Genomic DNA, 23,990 nt, shown 5'->3' with positions numbered 1-23,990 from the left:
ATGAAGCATGACTGACGAATCAGTCGAGCTAGTCTGCTTCAGATACACATTGTGCAAGGCATTATCGCTGCAATCAGTCACAAAAATGCATATTTAGTTTTTGTACATTAAATACTACACCTGTGAACCTATGTAAAAGATATACAAAATATAAATGTCATCAGGACTGTATATTTCAAAGTTTTTAAAATAAACACAAAGTATATATATATGTAGGCATATAGGTTGTAATTTCAATGTCAACACTAGCACAGTTTGTCTCTTCTAAATACAGACCTGTATACTTCCTAGTCCAACACATGCACCTACAAACACATGATCATGCATACAGCTTCACGTTCTGCTGTTTGCAGAAGAGTCAGAATATACAGCACTATACATTGTTTCAACTCAAAATTGATTGGCAAATTAAGGAAGATGCCATTCAAAAGAAATTCCTTGTGAGCTATTACCAAAAAAACAGAGAAAACCAGGGGTACGGTTATTTTATCTCAATAAAAACACTGAAGACCATGGTGATGATGACCTAAGATTCAAAACACTTTGTCCGGCATGTGGTGGGGGTCACTCTTGGACAAGATACAACAGTGTAGAACTGGTTGCTATAACACATACCGAACACAGTTATAATGAGGCGTAGAGCTTTCACAACACCATCCAACCCAGTCCTGGGTTCAGACTACTGAGGTCTCTGACCGAAAGGAGACAGAGCAGTTGTACGCGGTTCTTCTCACAGCAGGCGGTGCCGACGGTGATCTGGATGCCCATCTGGAAGGTAAGCGTCGATTTGCTGGCCGAGCAGGCCGGGAGAAACCCTTCCCACTTGAACATTTAGCTGGCACAGATATCTACAACACAAAGGCAATTCCTCGCTTTAACAAGTTACGGCTTTTGCGGAATCAGGAATGTAGGAAGACATTTGGGGTGACCTCAAAACAGGTGCTCTGAAGCTATTAAAAGGAGCACAGTAATGCGCAGAATGCAAAAGAACAGCTATTTCTATGTATAGGGATTCTCACATTGGTTGCGGTTTAAAATATAGGGAGACAAGTGTCAGACACAAGGAAAGGTATAAAATGTTAATGCAAGACAAAACTGACATTCACCTCTCATTTCTTTTCATTTTTGGAAGTTTTTTTGTCAACGAACACTGTATACTGAACGTAGAACTTGGAATACCATCTTACATTACTGGAGTATGATCTACATACTTGCCAGGTATTTTTTGATAGATCCTATTTCAGCAGTCACATTTTGCTAAGAACTCTGTTTCCATTAGTGCAACGTGAAGCTATTTACACTTGGTAACTAATTCAGAATGGCTATGTATTAATGCAGTGTCATGTCTACATGCAGAGCCTTATATACACAGGAAAACCAATAGATTTTGATCATATCTACAGTGATGTAAACTGGAAATAATGAAAATAAACCGAATGCCGAATGCCGTGTGTAGTTCTTTACATCTTTGTGACATGAATGCTTCTGGACCTAAAATGGTCCAGGACTCTCTAATCAGGCAATATTCTACACTTAGTTTGTACAGATAGAAATGACAACATAAAGTTTGAGCCTATGGAGAAAAAAATCCAATTGGCTCAGTAAAGTTATTCTGGGATTACTTCAATGTAAACTCAGTCATTATCTAGTCATTGATGAAAATTTGTTTTCTATCAAAAGTTCATTAGATTAGAAAGAAATCAGAAGTTTCATGTTTTTTTCTTTCTGTGCAGTAGTAAAGATGTGTCTGCTAAGCAAGATGTTGCATCACTGCAAGGCTGTCAGAAAGACATGCAGAAGAAAATCTGCATGGTCGGATTCTCAGCTGTTTAAATCCACATACCTCCACTGAAGTCTGTGAATTTGTGACAGTTTAAAGCATACCAGCTGACAGGCTGAACCCATATAAGTTTCTCAGCTCCAAACACATTTGCCTTCTCTTTTCTGAGACGCTAAGGGGCATATCTCTTTGTGTTCGTTGGCCAAGGAGTTCTTCAGGACAAATGATTTTTCTTTCTTTGTGGCCTTTTACAGAACCTGCAACTTATAGTGTATTTTCAAAACCATCTGTTTCTTTTTTCATTAAGAAAGAATGTTGGCAAAGACAATATCTCTAAACTTCTACAAATAAAATTCAGCCAAATATAAATTAATTAGTCATGCCATACTCTTCTGTTTCTGTGAGCCTATGCTTGAATATATAGGAGAGGCCTGGAACTGAGACATGAGTAAGAGGTCACTTTATTAGTGGAAACTCTGTGAAGCTATAGTACCCCTTTTCAGAGGCAGTTCCAATGAAATCCTGACCCAAGCAGCACCCTGGGTGCTGAAAAATGCTATCTAAGGCCTCTAAGATTTTGATATGCCAAGTGTGCTTAAGCCTTTTGGGAAGGCTTCTGAAATAACTTGTCAGCTAAAGGAAGGAGGGAGGGAGTTAAAACTTGACTGCAGTTCTCACTAGTTCAATCGTCAAATCACTGCACTGCAGTTAAAATCTAGCTTTACGCAACAGCAGCAGAGCAGAATCTGGCACACGTCTTCACTGGTCATTCTTACTTACATGCTTCTGCCCTCCCACAACTCTATTATTTTGAGAGGAAATACTCCTGATTCGTCCAGTTTCTGGCCTGAAGTGTCTATTTTTATATAATTATTTACAATATCACATTTTAGAATCTGAAGCTTGGTATGAAACTGAATAATTTTGTTCTTGCCAGTCTTATGAACCTTACCTCTGGTAACTTCTGTCTCTCTTTTCCTTGCTTGAGTTGCTGCCCAATGTGCCTGGCTGAATTCCTCGGAAATTCTTGCTTTCCTTGCTCAATCTGGAGCATTTCTAAATACTGACTCAATGTCTCACAACCCCCATCAGTAAATTCAGAATTTGCCCGTGTCCACTTATCTTTGCAGCATTTCACATTAAAGGGAGAAGTCACAGTTGATTTTTCATAGTTTTTCAAAAGCTTTTCAACAACACCATAGTTCGACCTTGAGTCAGCTGAACGCGGGCGACCGGATAAATTACTTGGTCTCCAGTCATGCTCGTGAAGCATGTGCCTATAACCACTACTATTTGGAAGTCCATTTATTTGCCTTTGTGGCCCTGCAGTTCTGACAGCTTTGCTGGGGTTGCTAGTTTCTTGCTCCTTTGCTGCAGAGAATTTGGGATTTGAAACACAAGATGTATTTACAGTTTCTGTCCTGCTAATAGCAGAGTCACGCAGTGGCCCGCAGGGTTTGTGATCTTCTGATGCTGTTTGAGGCACCTGGTTTTCTTGCAAAGCATTGTTACATTTACCTGTGTGAAATACAGTCCGGTTAAACTCATCGATCTTTGCTGCTAAAGTTTCATTTCTTTGGGTCTTTCCCAAAGTATACCTAGAGTCTTCCAAAAGATCATTGTGCAGGGTAGCAGGGGCATAAAAGTCATTACTGTAATAAGGGCTGCTGTGAGACTTGGGATTTTGTTTCTGGTGCATCTCGTTGCTTTGGGCCATATTTCCATCTGAACAACTCTTTTGGGCTGACAGTGAGGAAGGTTCACTTTTCTTGTCTTTTCCAAGTTTGCCCACATCGTATGCCCAGGTGTTGTGGCAGAAACTTGTTGGTACATTGCACTCATTTTTGGTTACAGGCATCGCAGCAGTTACCATCACAGGACCTTTCACAGCCTGCCCTTCATTTGCACAGGCTCCTGCAGTTGCATTCTGGTTTACAGGTGAAGGATTCATCAGTCTCCTTCCACTCCTACAGTCCTGAGCCTTGCAATTGCTTTTGATGCCTGGATCTCTTATTGGTGCTTCAGAAAGCTGTATAACTGCAGAAAGTGAATTTGTTAGGTGCCGAGAAGTGCTCCGTGGAGGAACTGGTGGAGCTTCTTTCTTTTGCCAAGGTCTGAAGTCTGTTTCTCTGTCACCAGAAAGACCACCATAAGACATGTCCTTCAAAGCCTTGGTGGAGCTCATCAGATTCTTCCTATTATTATGTTCCTCTGTTTCAAAAGCAACTGAAGTGTGTGATTCATTGCTGGACACATGGTTCATCTCAGGCAGAATAACTGTGTTTTGTGTTTCCTCAAATTCCCCCAGGGAAGGAAGTGACTTCATTCTGGAAATAAAAGGAGAGGTGTTTTAGGGATGAGCAATGAGGGTACTCCCCCAGGGGACCTCAGCGTGGATTCATTCTCCCCACAAGCAGGTGTTTTAACACTAGCTGCTTAAAAGGACTTGGGAGCAGTTTTGCTGCAGCTGATACACCCAGTATATTTGAAACATACGTGAAGAATTTGAAGAAAGCTCAACAAAAGGCAGCTTGCATTCCTTTCCCTTGCCACTAAAATTCTTTTTCTGAGTTTTTTGTAGATGATTGCTTGTTTTCTTACGTATCCTGCAGTAAGGACAGTGGGATCTTGTGAGTTCTAATGACTCCAGTGAGAGTCCACCCGACTATGAAGTGAATGGAGAAAGCTTTAGGAGACAGTGCATCCCGTGTGTAGGTTTCCTAACATTACACATGACAGTACAAATGTATATTTTGAGATATGTTCAAAAATCACCTTTCTCAGCCAGGATTTAGAAACTATGCATCAGCTGTGATCTATTTGCTTTACAGATACAAACAGTAACCTGCTACGATAATAAATTAGTGACAGACAGCCAACTGATTGCATGGGGGAGTGCAGTAAGTCCCTCTGCTCTTTGGGAGTATCTGAGAAGAGCTTGCCATGATGCAGGCTTCCATGAGGTCTCAGCATAGCTGAGATATAGCCTTTCTCAATCTCTTCCACGGTGTGCACCCTGTCACACCACAGGTTCAGTCTTACCTTCTGAGAATTCTGCACAACTCGAGAGGAAGACTGGTGTTTAGCTTGCTAAAGGAGACCATGACCATTGAATTTTTAACAGATGGCGGGATGTTCATTTGCCGTACTTTTCAAGGTCTGGTTTACCATCTTTCCAATAGTACAAATGTATGGTTGTTCTTGCTTCTCTTGCCTTCTTTGCACTCTTGGATTGTAGTCCCTGACACATCCCCCACACTTAAGGCTAGATCCAGGCTTAATATAAGAAACCTCCCAACCTAACAAACCCATGGAAATGGGACCAAGGCAGACAGAAATATCTGATTATTTTCCTAATCCTCTATATAGCCATTAGAAACAAGTATAATTTCATCTCGTATAAATACTATTTTCATTTTGTAGGTTCTATAGATAAACTCCATTTTTCTAGTAAAACATACCCTTGTATCCTATTTCAGAGTATTTTATCTGAATGTTTTATGCTGAGCATGGAAACACTAAAAGGATAGGAATTGCCCATATCCCAATAAATTCAACAGCAAAACGCCCCTCAGAGTGAACAGGAGCACAGTCTCATTATTCATTTTCTTCCTCTAATATAAAGAGTCCAAATATGTTTTTACCTTCTGTGGTTGGACTTCTTTCGAATTTCCTCTTGATAGCTGCATAATTCTTCACTGACTCTGGCAAGTTCTTTAAGAGCCTTTAGAAATATAAAACCAGTTCTTTAATATAAGCCTTTTAAATGGTATCTCCAGAATTATTTTGAAACTTGTGATGATTTGCATTTAAGACTCACAGCAGAGGAAAGCAGCACAAGGAAAGAGACAAAAATGCCCCCCGGTTATGAATGGAGGTAAAGAGCATGCTGACAACACATTTAAAGAGACTCATCAGTAACAAACCGAGGAGGATGCAGAGATGGTGCCTTGCTGGAAACCTAAAATCAGGGAGATCAGTTCTTTAGGTTAATCTGGCAGGCCAAAGCCCTCCGTATTTTCCTCACCCTTGTAACTGAAACACACTCATACTTTACTTACTACATTGAGATCACCAATGTAATTCTTAGCATTTTTCTTGGAAGTTTTGATACTGAGGCTGTCTTCAGGTTCCTCACAGTTCTCAAAGGCCAGATTGTCCATTAACAGAGTATTGTTTCTGCTCTTGGCTCTGGTTTCTTTACATTCGTATCCTGTTTTACTGAGCAAACTCCCTTTTTCCATCCTGTCATTTGCCATATTGTGTTGATAGTTTAGCTCCACTGTGTCACTCTCTTCCAAAGTAGGGGAATGCATGGACAGCTGCAGCATCTCACTCTGAATGGCCTTATTATCATGGACGTTCATATTGCTCTCCCTTCTAAGTTTTACCTCCTGGTAAAGCTGAAAAAACAACAGAACCTTCTATTAAATCATGGTACTGTGATGAACTTTATGGTAAAAGAACATACTCATCTTCTGTTCTGAACGATGCTTCACTCAGTAGCACTAAGTAGAAAGATTTTCTACATGTGTTAGAAGAAAAATATTGAGTCACACAGTTTGATAGTTCACAGACCGTTATTGTCACAGGATGAGGAAAGGGCTGGTACCATTCACAAACTCTTTGCTGTGGTTTTAATGTATGGCTTCCACCCATAGGATGGGATTGGAAGAGACCTCATGAGATGAATGGCCCTGCCTTGAGCCAGAAGCTGTATGGTCGTCTTCCAAGTGGTATCAGAGCAGTATGTGATGGACACAGCCCTGATCTGATGGATGGAGAATGTGAGGGAAGGAGAGGGCTCTGGCTATGTTACAGCCTGTTAAAGTATATTAGTTTAAGGAGGGGAAAGGAATTCTCATCACATACAGAGCCGTCTGCACTACAGCAGACTCTTCTGGTTCTCAGGCAAGTGGAATTCTTCCCTATGACTGGAGTGATAAATCAGTACTGCAGAATGGTATTATTTGGCAATGTGCTGTCACTCTCTTCTTTCTTTCTATCTGCTGAGATCCAGTGGCTTCATTAGTAATGAAAAGGTGTTAATTCCTGTCACCCAGCACATTCAAACTAGGGAACTGTGATAAATTATAAATGAGAAAAAATAGCAACATCATAAAAACCTCTTCTGCTTACAGTATCATTTCCAGTGCCAAGAATCCCACAGCGCTTTATAAACATTCATTCTTAACTTGCTCTTATGTAAAGCGCAGAGCAGGCACCTCTGAACAGCCATCTGCCTGCTCTCGCAGTGCACAGGGCCATCACAACAGCTTTTGGGAGGACAGTGAAAAAGAATAACAACATGAAGAACACGTGGCCGTTTCATGGGTAGTGCTATGGATTAGAAGTATTCTCACATTCAGAGACTTGACACTTGACTCTTCTTGGGCTTTCAGATTTCACTCCCAAAGCCCAGCTGTTCATGGAACCTGAGGGCTGAACTTTGTCATTTCCAAGAAATGAGGGCCTCATACGGCCTCAGCATCACAGTAAGAAGGAATGAATGATTCCACCTCATAACTCAACAAATCATCTCCTAAACCACATAAGTCTTCCTGGAGCAATCCAGGAATTAAGTAAGTTTTGGTGGGCTAGAGAAAACTACCGAATAAAAATACAAGCTGATAAGGTAGCACAAGTTTTATTGAGGAAACCCCTCTACAAATGATGGCATGGAAAATGTATTATCTCGTCTGTTCTCCAGCCATGTGGCTTTTGGCAAAAAAATATCAGGCAACTGAAATCAAGGGCAACTACAGACACAGCTTAAGAGGGGACCTTAAGATACTGATAATCTTGAAGTATCATCTGCAGTTTTGTCTAGTCCTGCAGTCCACAGCAATTTGCTTCATTCTCTTCCCCTCAGCCTCATTCCATTCTTTATCTCTTTTTCTGTCTCTAATCCATATGCTAACAAAGAACATGGCAAAACCATGGTCTTCGCTGCCATTGTCAGGACTACTAATAGCCAGAATACCTTTTCACAACACATTGCCATCATTCCAAAACAGCTCATATACCTAACAAACTGAAATTCAACGACTCACACAGATCACATTACTAACTTTTGAAGCGCTCTCACCTTGGTGGTGAAATTAAGTAAGACTGCACAGAAATGTCCTAACACAAAAGACAAAATGTGGCAAAGACTATCGTAGCAAAATCTGTAAGAACTGCAGGTAAAATATAAGAGTTGACATTATGGAGTTATGCCACAGGCAGGTTTAATGCATAGTGTATGGCTGCAATTCATTTGGCTCTGATCATTTTCCTTCTCATACTTTCATGTGAACAATCTCTGCCGTACATTCCTGTGTTGCTCAGCCACAGGGCAGTGTTGGCAGAGAGCAAGCAAAACTACTTCATGTGTATATTAGAATGAAAAATGTGGAAAGCTCAGTGGTGAAAAAACTTGCTTCTATACGTTGCCAAAGCAGATTCAATTTATGCATTACAGAGTGCCAGAGGGTTCTGCTGCAGAGACAATTTGGGGATAAAAGAATAATAAATAATTACCTTCACTGTTTCTGGAAGGAGTTGCATTACAAATGGCAGGGAGTGAGTGTTTGTTAGTATGTGTAAACACAAGTGGTGTCAGGACTTTCATGCTATTTACCATAGCTGTTTTCTCTACTAAAAGCCATCCATAAATGGAGCAGGTTCTAGCCAGAACGATTCTGCATCATGCAGCGTTTAACGTATGATGTTCTTTTTAATATTACCATTTACTGCAGCAGATTTGTGCCATCTAATTGCTTTTTGCCAGAGAATTATGATACCTAGTTTTTTTGTTACTAAATATACATTTTCCTAACCCCCACATAGGCAGTTGTTCAACACGTACTTGAAAAAAACATGTATAATATGAGCAGTGTGGCTTATGCCCAGCAGAACTGGCAGCAGTACGTACAGCCAACAATATCATAGCAAACTTCATACAAAGTGATATTTAACCTCCCGCTTCGTATTCATGACTGTTAAATGAGCAATTGCAAATACTGCTGAAACTCAGGCTTCGCATCCTACCATTAGCTATTAGAAACTTCCAATGACACATAAGAAATAGGATATAATTCAGAAAAACAATAAATTGAAGTCACCCCTAGTCACTTCACCCCAAGTGAAAATGTTAATGTTCAGAGTTTTGCTTAAAAGTACCTCTTCTATTTTCTTCTGCATGACTTTCCATTGACATTCCCATTCTTTCCTTTCATTGTCAAATCTCTCCAGCAATTCCATCTTCTCTTTATTCCAGTTCCAATCAGTATTCTCCAGTTGTTTACGCAGGTCCATGGCTACAGTCTGTGCAACAGCAAGAAGATAGCTCTGCTTTTTTTCTTTCTTCCCTGAATGTTTCCTGGAAGTTTGTCAGAATAAGTCTTATTTGTGTTTGATTCTAGCTTTCAGGGGAAAAAACAACCAAGCAACCCCCCAAAATAATTAACTGAAATGTGCTTGCAGGAGACAGCATCACACGATCGCATGATATATATCTGGAGCGTGACTAGAACATGGATGAACTAAGTGTTACAGGACACAAACCCAAGGGCAGAGAGGCCCGGTCTGGAAAGGGGAGGAGGGACATGCATCCAGCATCACAGCGTTCAGGAACGTCTCCCACAGCGGGCTCTGTACCATGGCCACGTCACATCTTTGCCATTACTCTTCACTATAAACCTGTTTTCAATGAAATTCAAGTCTGCGTGATATTGAATGGACCTTGGGATCCTGCAACGTCTGCCCTTGAGGGTGAAAGCTATTTTTACGTTTGTTCAAAAGACAACTGCAAGTGTAAAGGGATCATGTTTGTTTAAGCACTCCTTTCACACATGCATGTAGCATGACAAAGACTGTTACATTTTTTTGGCAATTGAAGGCTGTAAACTTGATACATGCAGAAAATTCTCATGGCTATATGAATGCTTTAGAATATGTGAGGAAAAACAGGACAGGAAACGTAATAACAGGTAACAAACATACATATACAGTAGAAAGAATCATTCTACTATATAAGGGACTATAGGTCACTATAAAGACTTCATGTATTTTGGATTTACAAATCTAAATGTTAGTTCCAGGACCAGCATAGGTAAAACTAGAAACTATTCTCCAATAGCACTAAGACAAATCTAGTTCAAAACCTTGCTCAGAATATTTAGCTAATTTGTGCTTCAGTTTCTCCTTTCCCTTCAGAAGTCTTTAACATCTTAGTACCTGTGAATGAAGAATTATTAACTGAACCTCTAAATATGTATATTTTAAGGGAAATATTTTGGATTTTGTTATCTGACTTTGCAGCAAAACAGTTACAGATTTTATGGGCCTGGTGTTCCTCTCGCTTTCTTAGGCTTTACAATAGAAACTCCACTACCATCAGCACGTTTACTATGCCAGCGAGGTCGAAATAACACTCATTCATTCAGTTATGATGGCTCCTGTGGTACAATGGCTGGTACACACCCATTGATACTTGAGTTTGTTAAGTTTGGGTCTCAAAGCCAGCTGCCGTGTCACTTAGGTGGACATGGAATCTAATTCTACTCACAAAATGCCTCTGCATTGCTTTGGTCTCCTGACAGAAATCCAGCATATGGGCAGGCAAATGAATTATCAGAGAGTTAACTAGGGGTAAGCCCAGTTTACCTTCCCAGAATTTGTTAATTGCCCTGACTGATGGTCAGTGATTGTCAACTCACAGGAACCACCCATTTTATCACCTACATTTTCTTTGATAGAGTGAAAATTCATTCTTGAGCTTCATGCAAAGTTCTTCCCCATCCTGTATTTTACTGGACAAGTCTTGTTGATTCAGCTGTGGCTACTGTGTAATGACTGCTTACCAGTGTCTGCGTTATTTCAGCTGACTGGGAAGCTGATGCCAAACTTGGAGTCAGCTTCTTTCGTGAACAAGTACGCAGAAGAGCTCAGCTGAAGCCCAATGAGTTACTCAGGTCTTTGGGTCATAGGAAGTCGTGCTACAGGATCTCTCAACTGACAGCCATCGTGGGCCCAAACCTAACTCAGGGGTTGCAAGACTATTTACCCCAAGCAATTTCGGATCGAGGACTTAGAGAACAAGCTGAGTATTCTTCAAACATCTCTGTCAGCCCGTTTCACAACGGTGTAACCATGTCACCACGTAACGTGGTACTGGAGCTTATTCTTTCAAACTCTGACTCACACCTGCCTGGGAGCTCTGAAATGGCAATCTGTCCCTCAACCATTTACAAACAAATTTCAGACCTTTCTTCTTCCACCTGCCTAAAAACATACAGGGAAGCTTTATGAAAACATAAAACTCCTTGAAACTAAGAGCTGCTGAAAGACAGCACAGCATTCTCGTCACAAAAGAAGTGAAGCACTGGTTTGTTCATGGCTTCTTAGGGAAGGCAGTCAGGCTATAGAGACTGCACCACACCAGGCCAACGTTTCAGCTTTGTGCCAGACTTCAGTAAGTGTTGACCAAAAACAAGTTACAAAAAGATTCCACTGCACTTACGACCTGTTGCAATCTAAACATCTATTGCTAATGAACGTTAAAACTGTTTCAATACTTTCTCACTTTGCTAATTCAAAGGTTGCAATTTTTAGTAGTCACTTGCTTTTTTGCCTTTTTTTTCTTTTCTTTGGCTACATTTGTGTCTTTATAACCTTTCAAGACATCTCTGAGAAATAAACAAAAGTTAACGCTCTGCTCCACTAGAATCCTCCAAATACATGTCAGAAAGAAATAAAAAAAACATAAACTCTGTAAAGTCATGAAAAAGACAAGCAGGCAAAATCTGTCAACAACTTGCACAAATGGTGATTTTGCTAGTGCACTATTAGTAATAATGACCATGCTTCAATCAATTAGCAGCATGTTACTAGGAAAAAAGTCAATACCATATAGCATTATTATTTTTTTTACACATAGAAGAATAGATATGTAATATGTACTCCTTTCAAGCATGCATATAGCATTGAAAAGGCCTCTGGTGGTTTCTTAGTGCTGGTAACAACTATGGCCATGTTTGCATTCATCTTAACAATTTCCAGGTTGTTTCATGTGGGACTCTGATTATAAAAAGAAATTGGAAACCATCAAAATGAAATCAAGTCTCAGAAGATGTTAGTTACAGAAGTTACAGAGAGTCACTTGTAGCTCTAAGATCCACACAAAGCTTGTATTGCTTCTTATGCTTCTCCAATTTCCTCTTGACATAAATTCCGAGAAGAAAACTCATGTTTATTGATGTTAGCAGCTGGATGACTATACAGTTTTGCTGATATTGTACAGTGGATTCATTCCTCAGAGAGTTTTAACTCCTGTTTCTATGACTCTTTCCCCTTTTCTGTTGTTGGTTTGTTGGGTTTTTTTGCTTGTTTTTTTCCCTACTGGCAATTAAATCCAATTCGTACTCCTGGTAGTATACCTTTTGTCTGTATAGTGCACCAAGATGTCCCCATGGGTATTTCACATGGCTTAAGCAACTCAAAGTGATGTAAAATGCCACATTATAATTTGCTGTGTGGATCAGAACACTATCTGTGCTCTTGCAGCATTGGCACTTTCTGCATGTCCTAGACAAGGTCAGAAGCTCATTACAGCAATCAAATTCAAGCAAATAATCAATTTTGTCTACATCAGCTGCATTTTCCCTTAACTTTTCCTTTAGTCCTCCCTCCTTTCAAGCAAAAAATGCTTTAAGCAATTATTTGATGTTAATGTTATTATTCCCCCTTGTCTCACTCGTGCCCTTTCTAGCCTCATACTAAAAATGCAAAATAGTTTGCAACCAACCTCTATCAACTTCTGAAAATAATCTGCAGTGACATCAGCTGAGATGTTATTTTTCAACACAGATTAATTAGATTGGATGTGCACAACCGTTCAAATACACAAATCTTCCCTTGATTTTACAGAAAAAAAAAGTGATTGAATTATATTTCCAACAAAGTGCTGTATTTTGGATCACTAAGGAAATTGTAAATTTGTGTATTTGTTCAGTTCTAAAAGTGTGCCATGTGTCACAATACTGTGCACTTTATATATAAAAAGAAACTACAGTTGAGTGAGAGAGTGAAAGAGAGAGAAAGGAAAGAGAAAAAGAAGGGAGGGAAGAAAGAAAGAAAGAAAAAAGGAAGGGGGGGAGAAGGACAGAGAGTTGAGTGCTCACAATGCTACCTGTCATCCCTGTTCTGTGGATACATCTCTGCCTGCTCTGAAGCTACTGACTGAACTAATGAAGAATCTTTCTCTAAGAATAAAGACCATATATAACATACACGAACACCCCATTACATATAATTAATGTTAGAGAGATGTTTAAATAACTGTTTGCCACATTAGTAATCAGCTTTCTTTTTCAATCTTAACTGTTCAAGACCACTGATTTAAAATAAACCGTAACCATACCTTTCATGGAATAAGAAATCCTGTAGAAGTTTTTCAGTCCATTTCTAAACAGCAGTGAAAGCAATGAAATGCATAGCTAGCTGGGATCCAGTTCTGTGACTCTCGATCTTTAAAAGAAATAAGAAAGCTAAGCAAGGCACAACCTTTCAACTGGGGCAGCATTTGCAACTCTCTTTGAATAACTCCGCAACTTTTGCAAACTGAAAAACAGTTCCGTTCAGCATCATCCCAGCAGCTGGCTTCCACGTGACGTCAGTGCACGGAGGATGGTTTTAAAGCCATCTCTTCCAACCCCCAGCTCTGTAACTTTATATCTCCTCATATTTTGTGTAAACAACTCCAAGTCCAGGACATTTTTAGGTTTTATAGTGCAGTCCAGTCTTTAAAGCTTGCCAAAGCAGCCAGTGTTAATATTAAAGCTATGACAATAGGCAATTTTAAGTTTCTTTTATTAGCGTCCATGTTGTAAAGGAAGATTCTTTGCTGCCTTCCAGACCCAGTTTTCAGGGTTGTATTTTTTAGTATGATCATTTTGAGCTTTGCAACTCGATCCTCACAAACTGCTTTGTAAAGGGAGGTTGTTTAAAGCAGCAGTTTTGTTGCTTAACAGCTATCTTAAAGAGCTAAATGCAAACCGCTCCTCCCTAAAATATTTTTCTGTGTTCTAAATATGCCATCACTTATGAAATGCAGAATTATTGGGCACTGTGTAAGCCTACTGTCTTGCATTCTGGGAATGGTGATAAAGGTTTCTTTGGGATATACCCAAATATTCCTGCTATTTTATAAGGTTTCTGGATCAGATTCTCCAGTCTGTTAAGACACTTTGTCTCAGCAAAGCAAAGCGCTTGCAGTTGGATGGAGAATCTCCCTTGCGCAGGGAAACTCATCCCTGGCGTAAGGCTAGCAAGGAAGGTCCAAAAGCACCTCGGCCTGGATTTAAAGCACTGGGAGTGCCCATAGCAAGTGTCGGCATGGGGTGAGGGAAGGGAGCATATGTGACAAAAATGATCCAGCAAGTGAAAGTCCACGGGAGACCCTGAAGCCAGCATAAGGAAATTTAGCTGCTCCCCCTGCTGAGCCGCAGGCACGAGGAGCTCAGCTGGCTCCTTGCGTCTCTGCCCACCACAGTAACTCTCCTGTTGCACTGTGTGTAAAATTACTTTCGTTTGGTACAGAAAGAGACCTCTGGGCAGAAGCTTCATGCACATACCACTGCCCTGCTGGGTACTTGTGCTTGGATGTGTCTGTGGACCGTGACTGAGATCACTCAGAGTCATAAAATTCACATTTCAGGGAATATTTGTCCCCACATGTACCTGGAGAAGGGCCACAAAGTACTCGACTCACGCAGCATAAAACTCTGGACAAATTCTGCTATTAGATGGGTGTCTTCGAATGCACTAACCAGGAGTGGTGTATATTTTTGTGGGCAGAGCAGCTGATGACAAGAGGATCAGTGAGATGGAGGACATGATATGAGGATTCACACATCCTTTACTTAGTCAGCACTCTCCTCTTCAGAGCAGTAAGGTTTTATCTGTGATAAAATCCATCCACAGCATAAAGATTTTAGCTCTGAGTGCATTTTATAGTAAATATCAAAGCAGGTTTCAGGGAAAACACATTTTTTTCTCCTTATATGGTCCAGCTGTAAGTCTCAGTGAACACATTACTGGGGTGGTTATTCTGCTCCCATGTAACATAAATAATGGGACTTGGGCTATTTGTGAAAATTTCAAAGATGATCTAAAAATTGAACAAAGATGCCCAAGTACATGACTGAATGTTCCTGAAGAAAATCCCCAGCCTCTAAACTCTAAGGATTTAAAACCAAAGCAACAGGTGACTTTCTTTTGGGAGGTTACATCCCAACATGCCAACTGAGATGGCCAGGAGCGAAGCCCGAGCGCCTGGGAGCAGAACTGAGCCCACAGCTGGAGGCCAAGTGCCACAGCCCTGCCTCGTCCCCAAAGCCAGCACAGCTGCACCACTGCAAATGAAGACAGATTATGAAGACATGGTTTTTAACTCTTATTCATCAGCATAGGCTATTATTCTTCTGTCTTTAATATTGCTAACTCAATGCCCCTTGTCTTGTTATGCAAACTCTTTGAAGTAAAACACAGTAAAATTAAAGAAAACAATGGACTAAATCCCAGGCTGGAGTTTTCACTCAGGCAAAACCCTACATTTCCGTCAGTGTGAAGAATTAGAAAGGTGTGAGACTGAGGGGCTTATTAGGAGACAAGAGCTGGACTCCACTCATAGGTCAAAGGGCCATGTTAAACTCATCCTAATACAGGAAGGGCAGAGAAAAGTTGGGACAAAGAAAATATGAAGCAAGCTCTAAAAATCTGGGCTCATTGTTCCAGACACCCTTAAGTGTAGCAGTAGTTAGCTTTGCTTTTGAGGAAAAAAAAATATCCAACGGAGACTGTCCCTCTTCCAACAGCAGCAGACAAAGCAGCAAATGTGGCTTTCTGGCCTCTGGCACAGGCAAAATCACCAGGAAGGCTACTGTAGGTTTATTACATCCCACACACTGCTGCCACATGCAAAGTGTGCTTTGTCCATATCTGGCATCAGCTCTGCTCATGTTAAAAATCAGCACCTCAACAAAAAAGGTGGAAGGGCATTTTAAACAAGCCCTCTGCTAAATTTCTCTTCATCATGCAAGACTGAAGAGAAAGGAGCATGAGTTTCAGCGTGGGCTATAATCTGATTATGTACTCAGGGTAGTGTGTATTCTGGTTAACAGTCTGCGCTCAAGATCATTTTAGAGCATCTTCAATTCTGCTCTACTAGCTTGGTTATGGCACACCTATCTTGCTATGTCCACATAAATTTGGTAACAAGAAGGAAAACCAGCACTGCTGCCACTGTAATCAACCCAACCACAACATTTGATTCCTGAATGATGTACACCTTGCCAATCCTGGCAAATACATCTCAGGGGTGGGTGTATAAACTGGGAAATGGGGAGAAGGGAATACAAATTCTGTCTCCTCTTACTATTGTGCACTTCTGCAATAGTATAGAACTTAGGGCAGAAATAGAGCCAACAAAGCGTTATGTCACTTCTCCAAGGTTACACTGGAAATCAGTGGCAGATACTTTAGATGTTTACTTTAAATAGAGCCACTGTAATTTTCCCCATAGGCAACTGCATGTGTAATGGCAAAAGTTGGGTTTGAATATCACTTCCCCTGGCATTAAATCAGAGACAGAAATGTAAGCCAATGGGAATAACGTCTCTGATACTGATGCCTTTAGACGTCTCCTACTCACCTATCAAATTCTGGGGTGATTCAGGGGAAGGGCATTTAATACCCTAAAGCTCTGCTTGTTTTCATAAACAACTCCCAAAGTTCATGTGCAGTTCATCTCTTTTTATAACACATATTTAGACAGCCATGTTTTTGGCAATTTTCTATTTTCCGACTGCCAGGCATATTTCTGCGCTATAGCACCTGCTCTCTTCTAGTTTTGTTTCTGAAGCACTGGTGACATGTGTCAGCAGACACTTACTCTATCCCGAACTGGAGCTTCAGGCATGGATATTTTTGGTTGAAAGAAATATCTCTGATCCTGGAGAAGATCATCATTCTAGTATCATGGGAATTTTTCAGTAACAGTAAAGAAAATATTTGTAGAGGTATTTTGTCAGGGCATTCAGAGCTGACTCTAAATAGGAAACAAATTTAATTGAATTTATCTGGTTGTATTAAAGGTAAAAATGCATCTATTTTCTAAATGACCTAAAAGTTCACTGGAGATACTGCTGATTTACAAAAGTGTAAAAATGTCAGTATTAGATCTATAGATGCAAGATCTCTTCTTTCTGAAAGAACACGGAATTAATTCCCTCAGAAAACAGGAAACAGAAATTTAATCTTTCAGAGAAACGTAAAATTAAGGCAATCTCAGGGTTCAAACTCAACGGCATTTTGCCAGAATATTCCAAAATGGGAACTGTGAATCTGCTCTCGGTATAACTGAGATTTGAACTGATAGGTAACCTGGCATATCCAGCTTGTTGCCACATAAAAGCAAAATCTTGTGTTTTTCTTATTGTGACTTCAGAATCACAAACGATGCAGCAGAGAGACTAGTGAGTCAGCAGTGTTCTGTCTGTCCCGGCCCTGCCTGACTGCCCCGCGCTCCTGCTCGAGGATGCGGACGTGTTCAGCTGCATTTACTCGCTCACCTGTGAGGGGGACTTTGCCCACCAGGCCAGTGAGTGGGGAGAATCTGCTTCCTTTCTTGGCAAGTATAATTATTACATTTCTTTGTGAGACCAAGTTATTTCAACTTAGCAAGACACAGAACGCTTATTTCTTTGGCTAGATGTTACCTTCTGGGTATGGATAGATGTCCATACTGATTTTAATAGCTTTCTCAGCAGCTTTTAAAACAGTGAAAAACGGAGGACTGTGAATTTCTCTGCAATATCTGGTGCGAAACAGATAAGCAGCTCCAATCACTCCCTTCAAGTTGAATGCAGAAGGACATGAAAAACACACCTCGTTTCTCACTGAGATTTCTCTGTACTGAGATTTGCAGAGGTCCTCACCGTTCTCCTTGCTCATCACAGATTCAAAGACTGCGGGGAGCTTCTAAAATGATTTTGTATGCTTCGGTATGCTTTAATTGCAGATTGTAGCCTGTGCAATAGCTCCCCAAATGTCCCAAAAGGTCTCAGCTTTGATTTGCTTTGTTGATGCCTGACAGAAATAGGATGAGGAAAGCTCCAGCTATATGCAAGAAAAAACACTGTGAGAAATCAATGGGGTTATAACTGCCAGTCCTGTGCAGAGGTTATCTCCATCTTTTGCCTCAAGAAGTTCAACCTCACCTTTTCTGATTTCTAAGAAGTGAATCTTTCCCATTTACTTCCAAGATGTATTCAATATACAAATTCAGTGCATTAAACTTTTCTACGGCTTTGCAGTAGTACTGTTACTGATACACTCAATGTCAATCAAACCCTCTCTACTCAACTTTATTACACACAAGGCTGAGAAAGGTATAAATCACTGTGGGTTAAAATCTGAAAGCCCAGAACTTCAATTTTTTTAAAACTTAATTTAATTTAATTTAATATAGATTTAAGTATGATTTTTGCTCTTTTATGGGATTGACCCAGTAACATTTAAGAAAACCCAAATGATCTTTTCTTCCCCCAAGGGAGACACTAAAACAGAAACAAACTCAAAAAGTCAGTCTCATGCTAAGATTTGATATGACAAGTTTAAGCCTCAAATTATGACACTTTTAATGTCCAAATTGCAAATCCATGGGGAAAAAAAAAATAAATCTCAAGCAGTTGCTGAAAAGTTTCTTAACAGCAGTTGCTGAGAGAAAAGCAGCAAAAGGGCCTTTTCCCAGTGATTTCAGAACTATCTTTACAGTTACAGAAACTCACTGTGAAGGGATGATATGCTTGACCGTATCTTGCCATGACGGTTTCTAATATGTAGCACTTAACTTTTAGGCAACGGAGCATAAATTAGAGCAGCTTAGAAACTCCTCAAAATTACTTCAGACCTGACTTTCTCTTTAATCAGGACACCAGGCAAGGCTATCTATTAATCTCATATATATTGATTATCATGTCCTTTAGACATATCTTGCTAACTACAAAATAAATAATGACGACAACATCCCCTGGCAGGAATAAGTATTTGGATTAAATCAAGGTTAAGAGATTTAACTGATCAAGATTACACCTGGAGAGTATGCTGAGGGAAAGCTAGACGAAGAAGCAGAAAAACACAAGATTTGTTTAATACTGAATATTGTCAGTTTACTAATTTTTTTGTTCTTATAAAATAAATGTTATTGCCCAACCTCTGCTTCCCTCTGAGGGGTTTCCCTCAAAACGATGTATCATCTCTACTATTTCAGGTAGCAGACCACAATCCAGGCATGGAGGTGAATTGTTCTCACTGCGGAATGGGTTAAGTGAACAGAGTGCTAACATGATAAATCAAAGGGAATCCTTATTGCCAGCTAGGAAAACAGCTGCTTTATTTATTACCGCTATTTATTATTAGATTTTTTATCATGGCATCTGCACAAAAAAATGTCACTTGTAAATGATCACCTTTGGAGAATTCATATGTGTGGGACTAAGTGGTTTCAACATAGGCTGAATAAAACAGAAAACTGAGCTCCACTGGGCATTTCAGACAAGGTTTTCATAGTGGGAGATTTACCGTTTGTAGGAACTGCCTATGTTTGTGTGATAGAAAGATCATGAGTTGCCTGTGCTCTCAGTGCAGCCTCTTGTAAGCAAGACAGGAATATTCAGTGACTGTTGATACACACTTATATACCGAAGCTTTCCTCACCTATGGTCGCTTGCTACCAACGGCATGGTTAGACGAGGGTCACTCAGCAAGCCAAGAGTTACCATGTTCATTCAAAACTCATTCTGAAACCTGGAGAGAGAATCCAGAGCCCTGGCAGCTATAGACTGGAAAATATTATTTGATAAACTAGGTTGTTAGGAAAAGATATTTGACATCAGACAAGGTGACTAGCATCACTCTCTTCAGTTCAAGTCAGACTGTAGCATGGCCATTTTTCGAGAGCACAGAGAGAATGCAGCCAGCCTACATCTCTCAGAAGACTCCTCGCCTACTCTGATACCTCCTCCTCATGCATCTCATTCTTGGGGGCTCCGGCTCCTTGCCACATTTCCAGATATAGTGCTCTATATACCAAACACTCTGATTTTGTCCCCTCAGTGGTGTCTAATCCACATAATACAGTGCTGAAAAACATTATCATCACAATCATGCAAAATATATACAAGCTGTGACATACAATTGCAGAATACACATCGAATGTGGTTTTACTATTCATATGTGGCTAGAATACAAATTCTTTTTCTGGGAGTGGGAAGAGGAAAGGAACAGACTCCTCACACCCACTCTGCATATTTCTGTTTTGCTTCTGATTTGGTGCAAATTAATGAATATTAAATTGGTTCCAGTCACTCAGGACATTTTTATTAAAAAATGATAAAACCAGATTAAGTGAAAAATATCTTTTTCTGTTTGCTTACCTGGAACACCGTGGTGAGTGGGTTTCCTATTCAACTGGGTGACTTTTTGGTATGTTTTTTTGCAGGTTTTTTGGTTTTGGTTTGGTTTTGGCAAACAAGTAGTCTTCAGTGTTTTTACAGCAGTGGCTATTACAGAAACTATGTCTCTTGCACTTCTTATCTTGGAGGGTGGACAAAATAAACAAACTGAAAATAATACTACAATGAACAGTAAATGATGAATGGCTTACAGTACAAAAAACAGTGTAAAAAGGAAGACAAGTTTAAATATTGTTGTGTATGAAAGGGATGAAAATAATACAAGGATGAGAATAAGTAAAATGATAGGCTGGAACATCTGGGAAAGTAAATACAAAGACAAAGAGAACAGTCAATTAATGGAATAGCAAGTCCAAAGTTTCAACAAAATAAACAGTGAATCAAACTGTGCTTGTGGAGGCACCAAGTGCCCATCTCCCATTGACTTCAGTAGGAGTTCTGCATGGTCAAGCCCTGAAATGTCCAATTTCACTATTGCTGTTATTTGTTTAGAGAAAATACTAATTAGTTTGCTTTAAATTTGTATAAGCTCATGCAGTGCTCTGCCTTTAAGCTAATGGGAGCTCTACAAGCTCAGAGCTATTGCTAGATCAGGAAGTGAGCATGCTAAATGTCGTTTCTGTTTGATTTCATGCAATACATGTACAGTAATTGATTAGCTTTAAACTCACTGCGTCTGTGACTTTCTGATATAAGGAAACAAAAGACTAATTAGTCAGCATAGGAATAAGAAATAATAGCTTTCAGCTTTGCCTGGCAACTCTAAACTAGGAGGACAGCACAAAATAAATCAGCACAGCAAGAGACTCACTAAAACATTGGATAATACCATGAGCAATAATAAGATTTGCCAACTATAGGATTGCATGATAAGATAAGGGTAGGCAATTTTCATTTTTCACGGCAAAAGATCTTGAGTCAGCAAGGAGTTTGCTCCCCAAAACCTCTCTGGAACAATTCTGCATAAAAATGAACTACAGAAGAGATGTTAGTCACTGCTGCATGTAAGCAGTGACCCATAGGCCTTCAACAAGACACAATCAGTTACAGCAATTCCAATATTCACACTGCTGTGCGGCTCCGTGACTCTGTAAAGTAGATTTGCATGGTTTATTTTTCTCTGTGGTTTGTCATATTATCAATAATTTTGGAAATTTAATGTTTCCTCCAGTTTAAAATTAATAAGTTTTTCTTTTTATTCATTTAACAGGAACCCAACCACTAAGAAAACAAGTGTGTTAATTTATGTGTTAAAAATGCTATCTGCACTGCCTTTACTCGTGATGAAGGCACAACTCTGGCAAATGCAGTTGCAAAGCCAGAAAGGAGTAAAATCTTCTACCTCCTAGAGCACACTTCTTTTAATTTCCAGAAGACCAGACTTATTCACCGTTCTTAAACAGCCCCATTGGTAGAACAAGGTTTCATATGGTCAAAATAGGATTTAAAATAATTTAAGAAATAGATTTTTGTCCACTGCCTAGAATAAAGAATTTTCATGTGCCATACATCAAATTTGAGGTTTAATTCACTTGGCGGAGCCTTTTTACCTGTAGGCCGTAATAAGTAAAAGTCTACCTGACTCACTGACAAAGGTTCATCTGCACTTCGATCATCCGAAGACTTTGGAACTTCGAGTCTGTCAATGAAAGCCTGGAGCTCTTTCCTGAAGGCCTTCATCTGTGCATTGATCCGGTAAAGAAGCTCGTGCTCGCGTATTCTGCTGCCATCGTCTTCCTCATCCATCAGTCCAAAGAGGTCCCCATTAGCTACATAAATTCTTGCCTCTGTTATGATGGTGCTCGTGTCAGAAATTAAGCGATCTATTGTCTTGCCCAGCCGCTCAGCTTCAGAGCGAATGTCCTTCATCTGCTGCCTGTCAGTGAAGCTTTTCTGCCACCCAGATGGTGTCGGATAAAAAGACCTCGTAGGTGTCAGGCACCGAATGTTGCGTACCTCTTCAGAGTCGCTTTCCCCACCGATGGGCCCTTCCCTTTTGCGGTGAGGGGGGCGGGAATCATCATCGCTCTCTTTTTTTCCTGCATCACTTTCCGCATCACTGTCTCTGGGACTGCCACGGATCCCAAGATGAGAGGCCAAGTCATAGCGTTGCATGTTGGACATTAAGACTCTATTCTCGTACTGGAGTTGCATGACTTTGCCACTCAGCTCGTTGATCTGCATTCGTGCAGCTTTTAGCTCCTCCTGTAATGCTTCTGTCTTGGCGTTATCATGGTGCCTAGAGCTCTCATGGGCCCCAGACTTGTACTTGTATTTGTTCAGCTCAGCTGTTATGCGCTTGTTTTGTTCTTCCAAATCAGCTAAATTTCTCCTTAGCAATTCTGTTTCATCTTCTACTAGCTGCAAATGCTGTCGTAATTCTGACAGGGATTCACTCTGCTCTCCCAGGAGCGGGTTAGCGGTCCCTGAGAAATCATCTCCTCTTAAATCATCAAGCTCTGCTTTCAGTCCTCTATTTTCTACTTCTAGTTCCACTATTTTCCTCCCAAGAATGTTAGCTTCCTCCTCCACAAGTCTCAATCGAAGCTTGAGTTCAGCTTCTCTGGTGGTAGGTGGCCCACCTGCTTCACCTTTTGGCAAGGGACTGTCCAAATCCCCATAAAACGACCTATATTTTTGCAGCTCGTGTTCAAATCTATCTTTCTCTTTATCAATCTTGGCCATTTTCTTCCTCATCAAGGCTGCTTCTTCTTTGACAAATTGTAGCTGGCATTTCAGGTCTTCATTGTCCTCCTTAGAAAAAAGAAAAAGTAGTATTTGAAGAAACTTGATGTAAAACAGGAAACCTCCAGTGGATGGTCTTAAATTACAAGATTAACAATCACAGGTATGTAGCTTTAGATACTAAGAGATTTTCCTGCAATTGTTTTTTCACTGATCAATAAATTAAAGAGGAAGAAATAATCACTTACATTTAAAAGAGGGGAAAAGACTATTTTACTTGCGACTAAAGTCTGCACAGTCCCCAGAAAATATGTTGTGGGCATGGGGGGCTTGTAAAAAATCTTCATATTTTCTAGGCTTGCAACACTGTAATAGACTTTACAGTGTTTAAAAATCCTGAAGTCAGCACACAAAGGGCCTATAATCTTGTTTCACTGGTGCTCCCATTTATTTATTTTGCCTAAAAGACAGAGTACATGAGAGCTGGTGGGTTCTGTTGCAGCACCAGTGGTTTGTTTAGGTGGTCCTTGACATAGTGTTGTGTGACTGCAGATCGGGGGTAAGAAATCTCCATTTCACAGCATATAGGAAAACAAAGAGCAAAGCAAACAAGCAAGCAAAGTGCAAATCTACAAATCGTGTACATCGTTTCCATAGTGTCCCTGAAGCCTCCACATGAGAATCCAAGTTGCAGTTATTACAACATACCTCTGTTGGTGTCTGCTGTGACTTTTTTTCTGATTTTGGTAGGTCTTTGCTTCCTCTTCTTTTCAGTGATTGCTGCAACAACAAAATGAGATGCACTGAGTATTTCTCTGAAGAGGTATATAATTCATACTTCAGTCATTTTAAAATATAGCAAGTCAAATGCAACTATAAAGGAATAAATTTCTTGTAATCCTTGAGATACCAAATACAGAGGGGAGACACAGCTGCCCAAAAATGACACAGCAATGTTATACAAGTAAAGTACTGGCTTAATCAGTCTGTTACCTTTTTTATTCAAT

The 23,990-nt window shown here is 40.1% G+C and overlaps 2 protein-coding genes across 2 annotated transcripts; both read right to left on the bottom strand.

The window, feature by feature from the left end:
* Positions 1 to 209: 209 nt before the first annotated feature.
* Positions 210 to 21,157, bottom strand: KIAA0408 (KIAA0408 ortholog). Its single transcript, XM_009709265.1, has 7 exons — positions 20,260 to 21,157; positions 13,185 to 13,291; positions 8,945 to 9,143; positions 5,842 to 6,183; positions 5,425 to 5,504; positions 2,733 to 4,107; positions 210 to 848 (listed from the first exon to the last, which is right to left on the bottom strand). The coding sequence occupies exons 3-7, from the start codon at positions 9,077 to 9,079 to the stop codon at positions 675 to 677; spliced, it is 2,106 nt and encodes a 701-aa protein (XP_009707567.1). The 5' UTR covers positions 9,080 to 9,143; positions 13,185 to 13,291; positions 20,260 to 21,157; the 3' UTR covers positions 210 to 674.
* On the bottom strand, positions 20,330 to 23,763 carry LOC104168616 (protein SOGA3-like; the record flags this gene model as incomplete). The annotated part of the gene is made up of 4 exons (XM_009709267.1): positions 20,330 to 20,419; positions 20,970 to 20,984; positions 21,886 to 23,052; positions 23,692 to 23,763. Coding segments are annotated over 4 exons (1,344 nt in total), but the record flags the coding sequence as incomplete, so codon positions are not given.
* Positions 23,764 to 23,990: the final 227 nt, after the last annotated feature.

Source organism: Cariama cristata, unplaced genomic scaffold (genome assembly GCF_000690535.1).
Source record: "Cariama cristata isolate BGI_N322 unplaced genomic scaffold, ASM69053v1 scaffold1561, whole genome shotgun sequence".
NCBI classification, from domain to species: domain Eukaryota; kingdom Metazoa; phylum Chordata; class Aves; order Cariamiformes; family Cariamidae; genus Cariama; species Cariama cristata.
Note: the sequence above shows the minus strand (reverse complement) of the source record. Positions and strands in the feature narration are given on the sequence as shown.

Bases quoted from the DNA above. Each gene is read 5' to 3' on its own strand.
- KIAA0408 (XM_009709265.1), bottom strand. From the start codon at position 9,079: ATGGACCTGCGTAAACAACTGGAGAATACTGATTGGAACTGGAATAAA. The intron at 5,505-5,841 runs GTAAGTAAAGTA...ATATTTCTAAAG, and splicing joins ACATTGGTGATCTCAATGTA to GCTCTTAAAGAACTTGCCAG. The intron at 849-2,732 runs GTAAGGTTCATA...TTTGTGTTGTAG, and splicing joins AGAGACAGAAGTTACCAGAG to ATATCTGTGCCAGCTAAATG.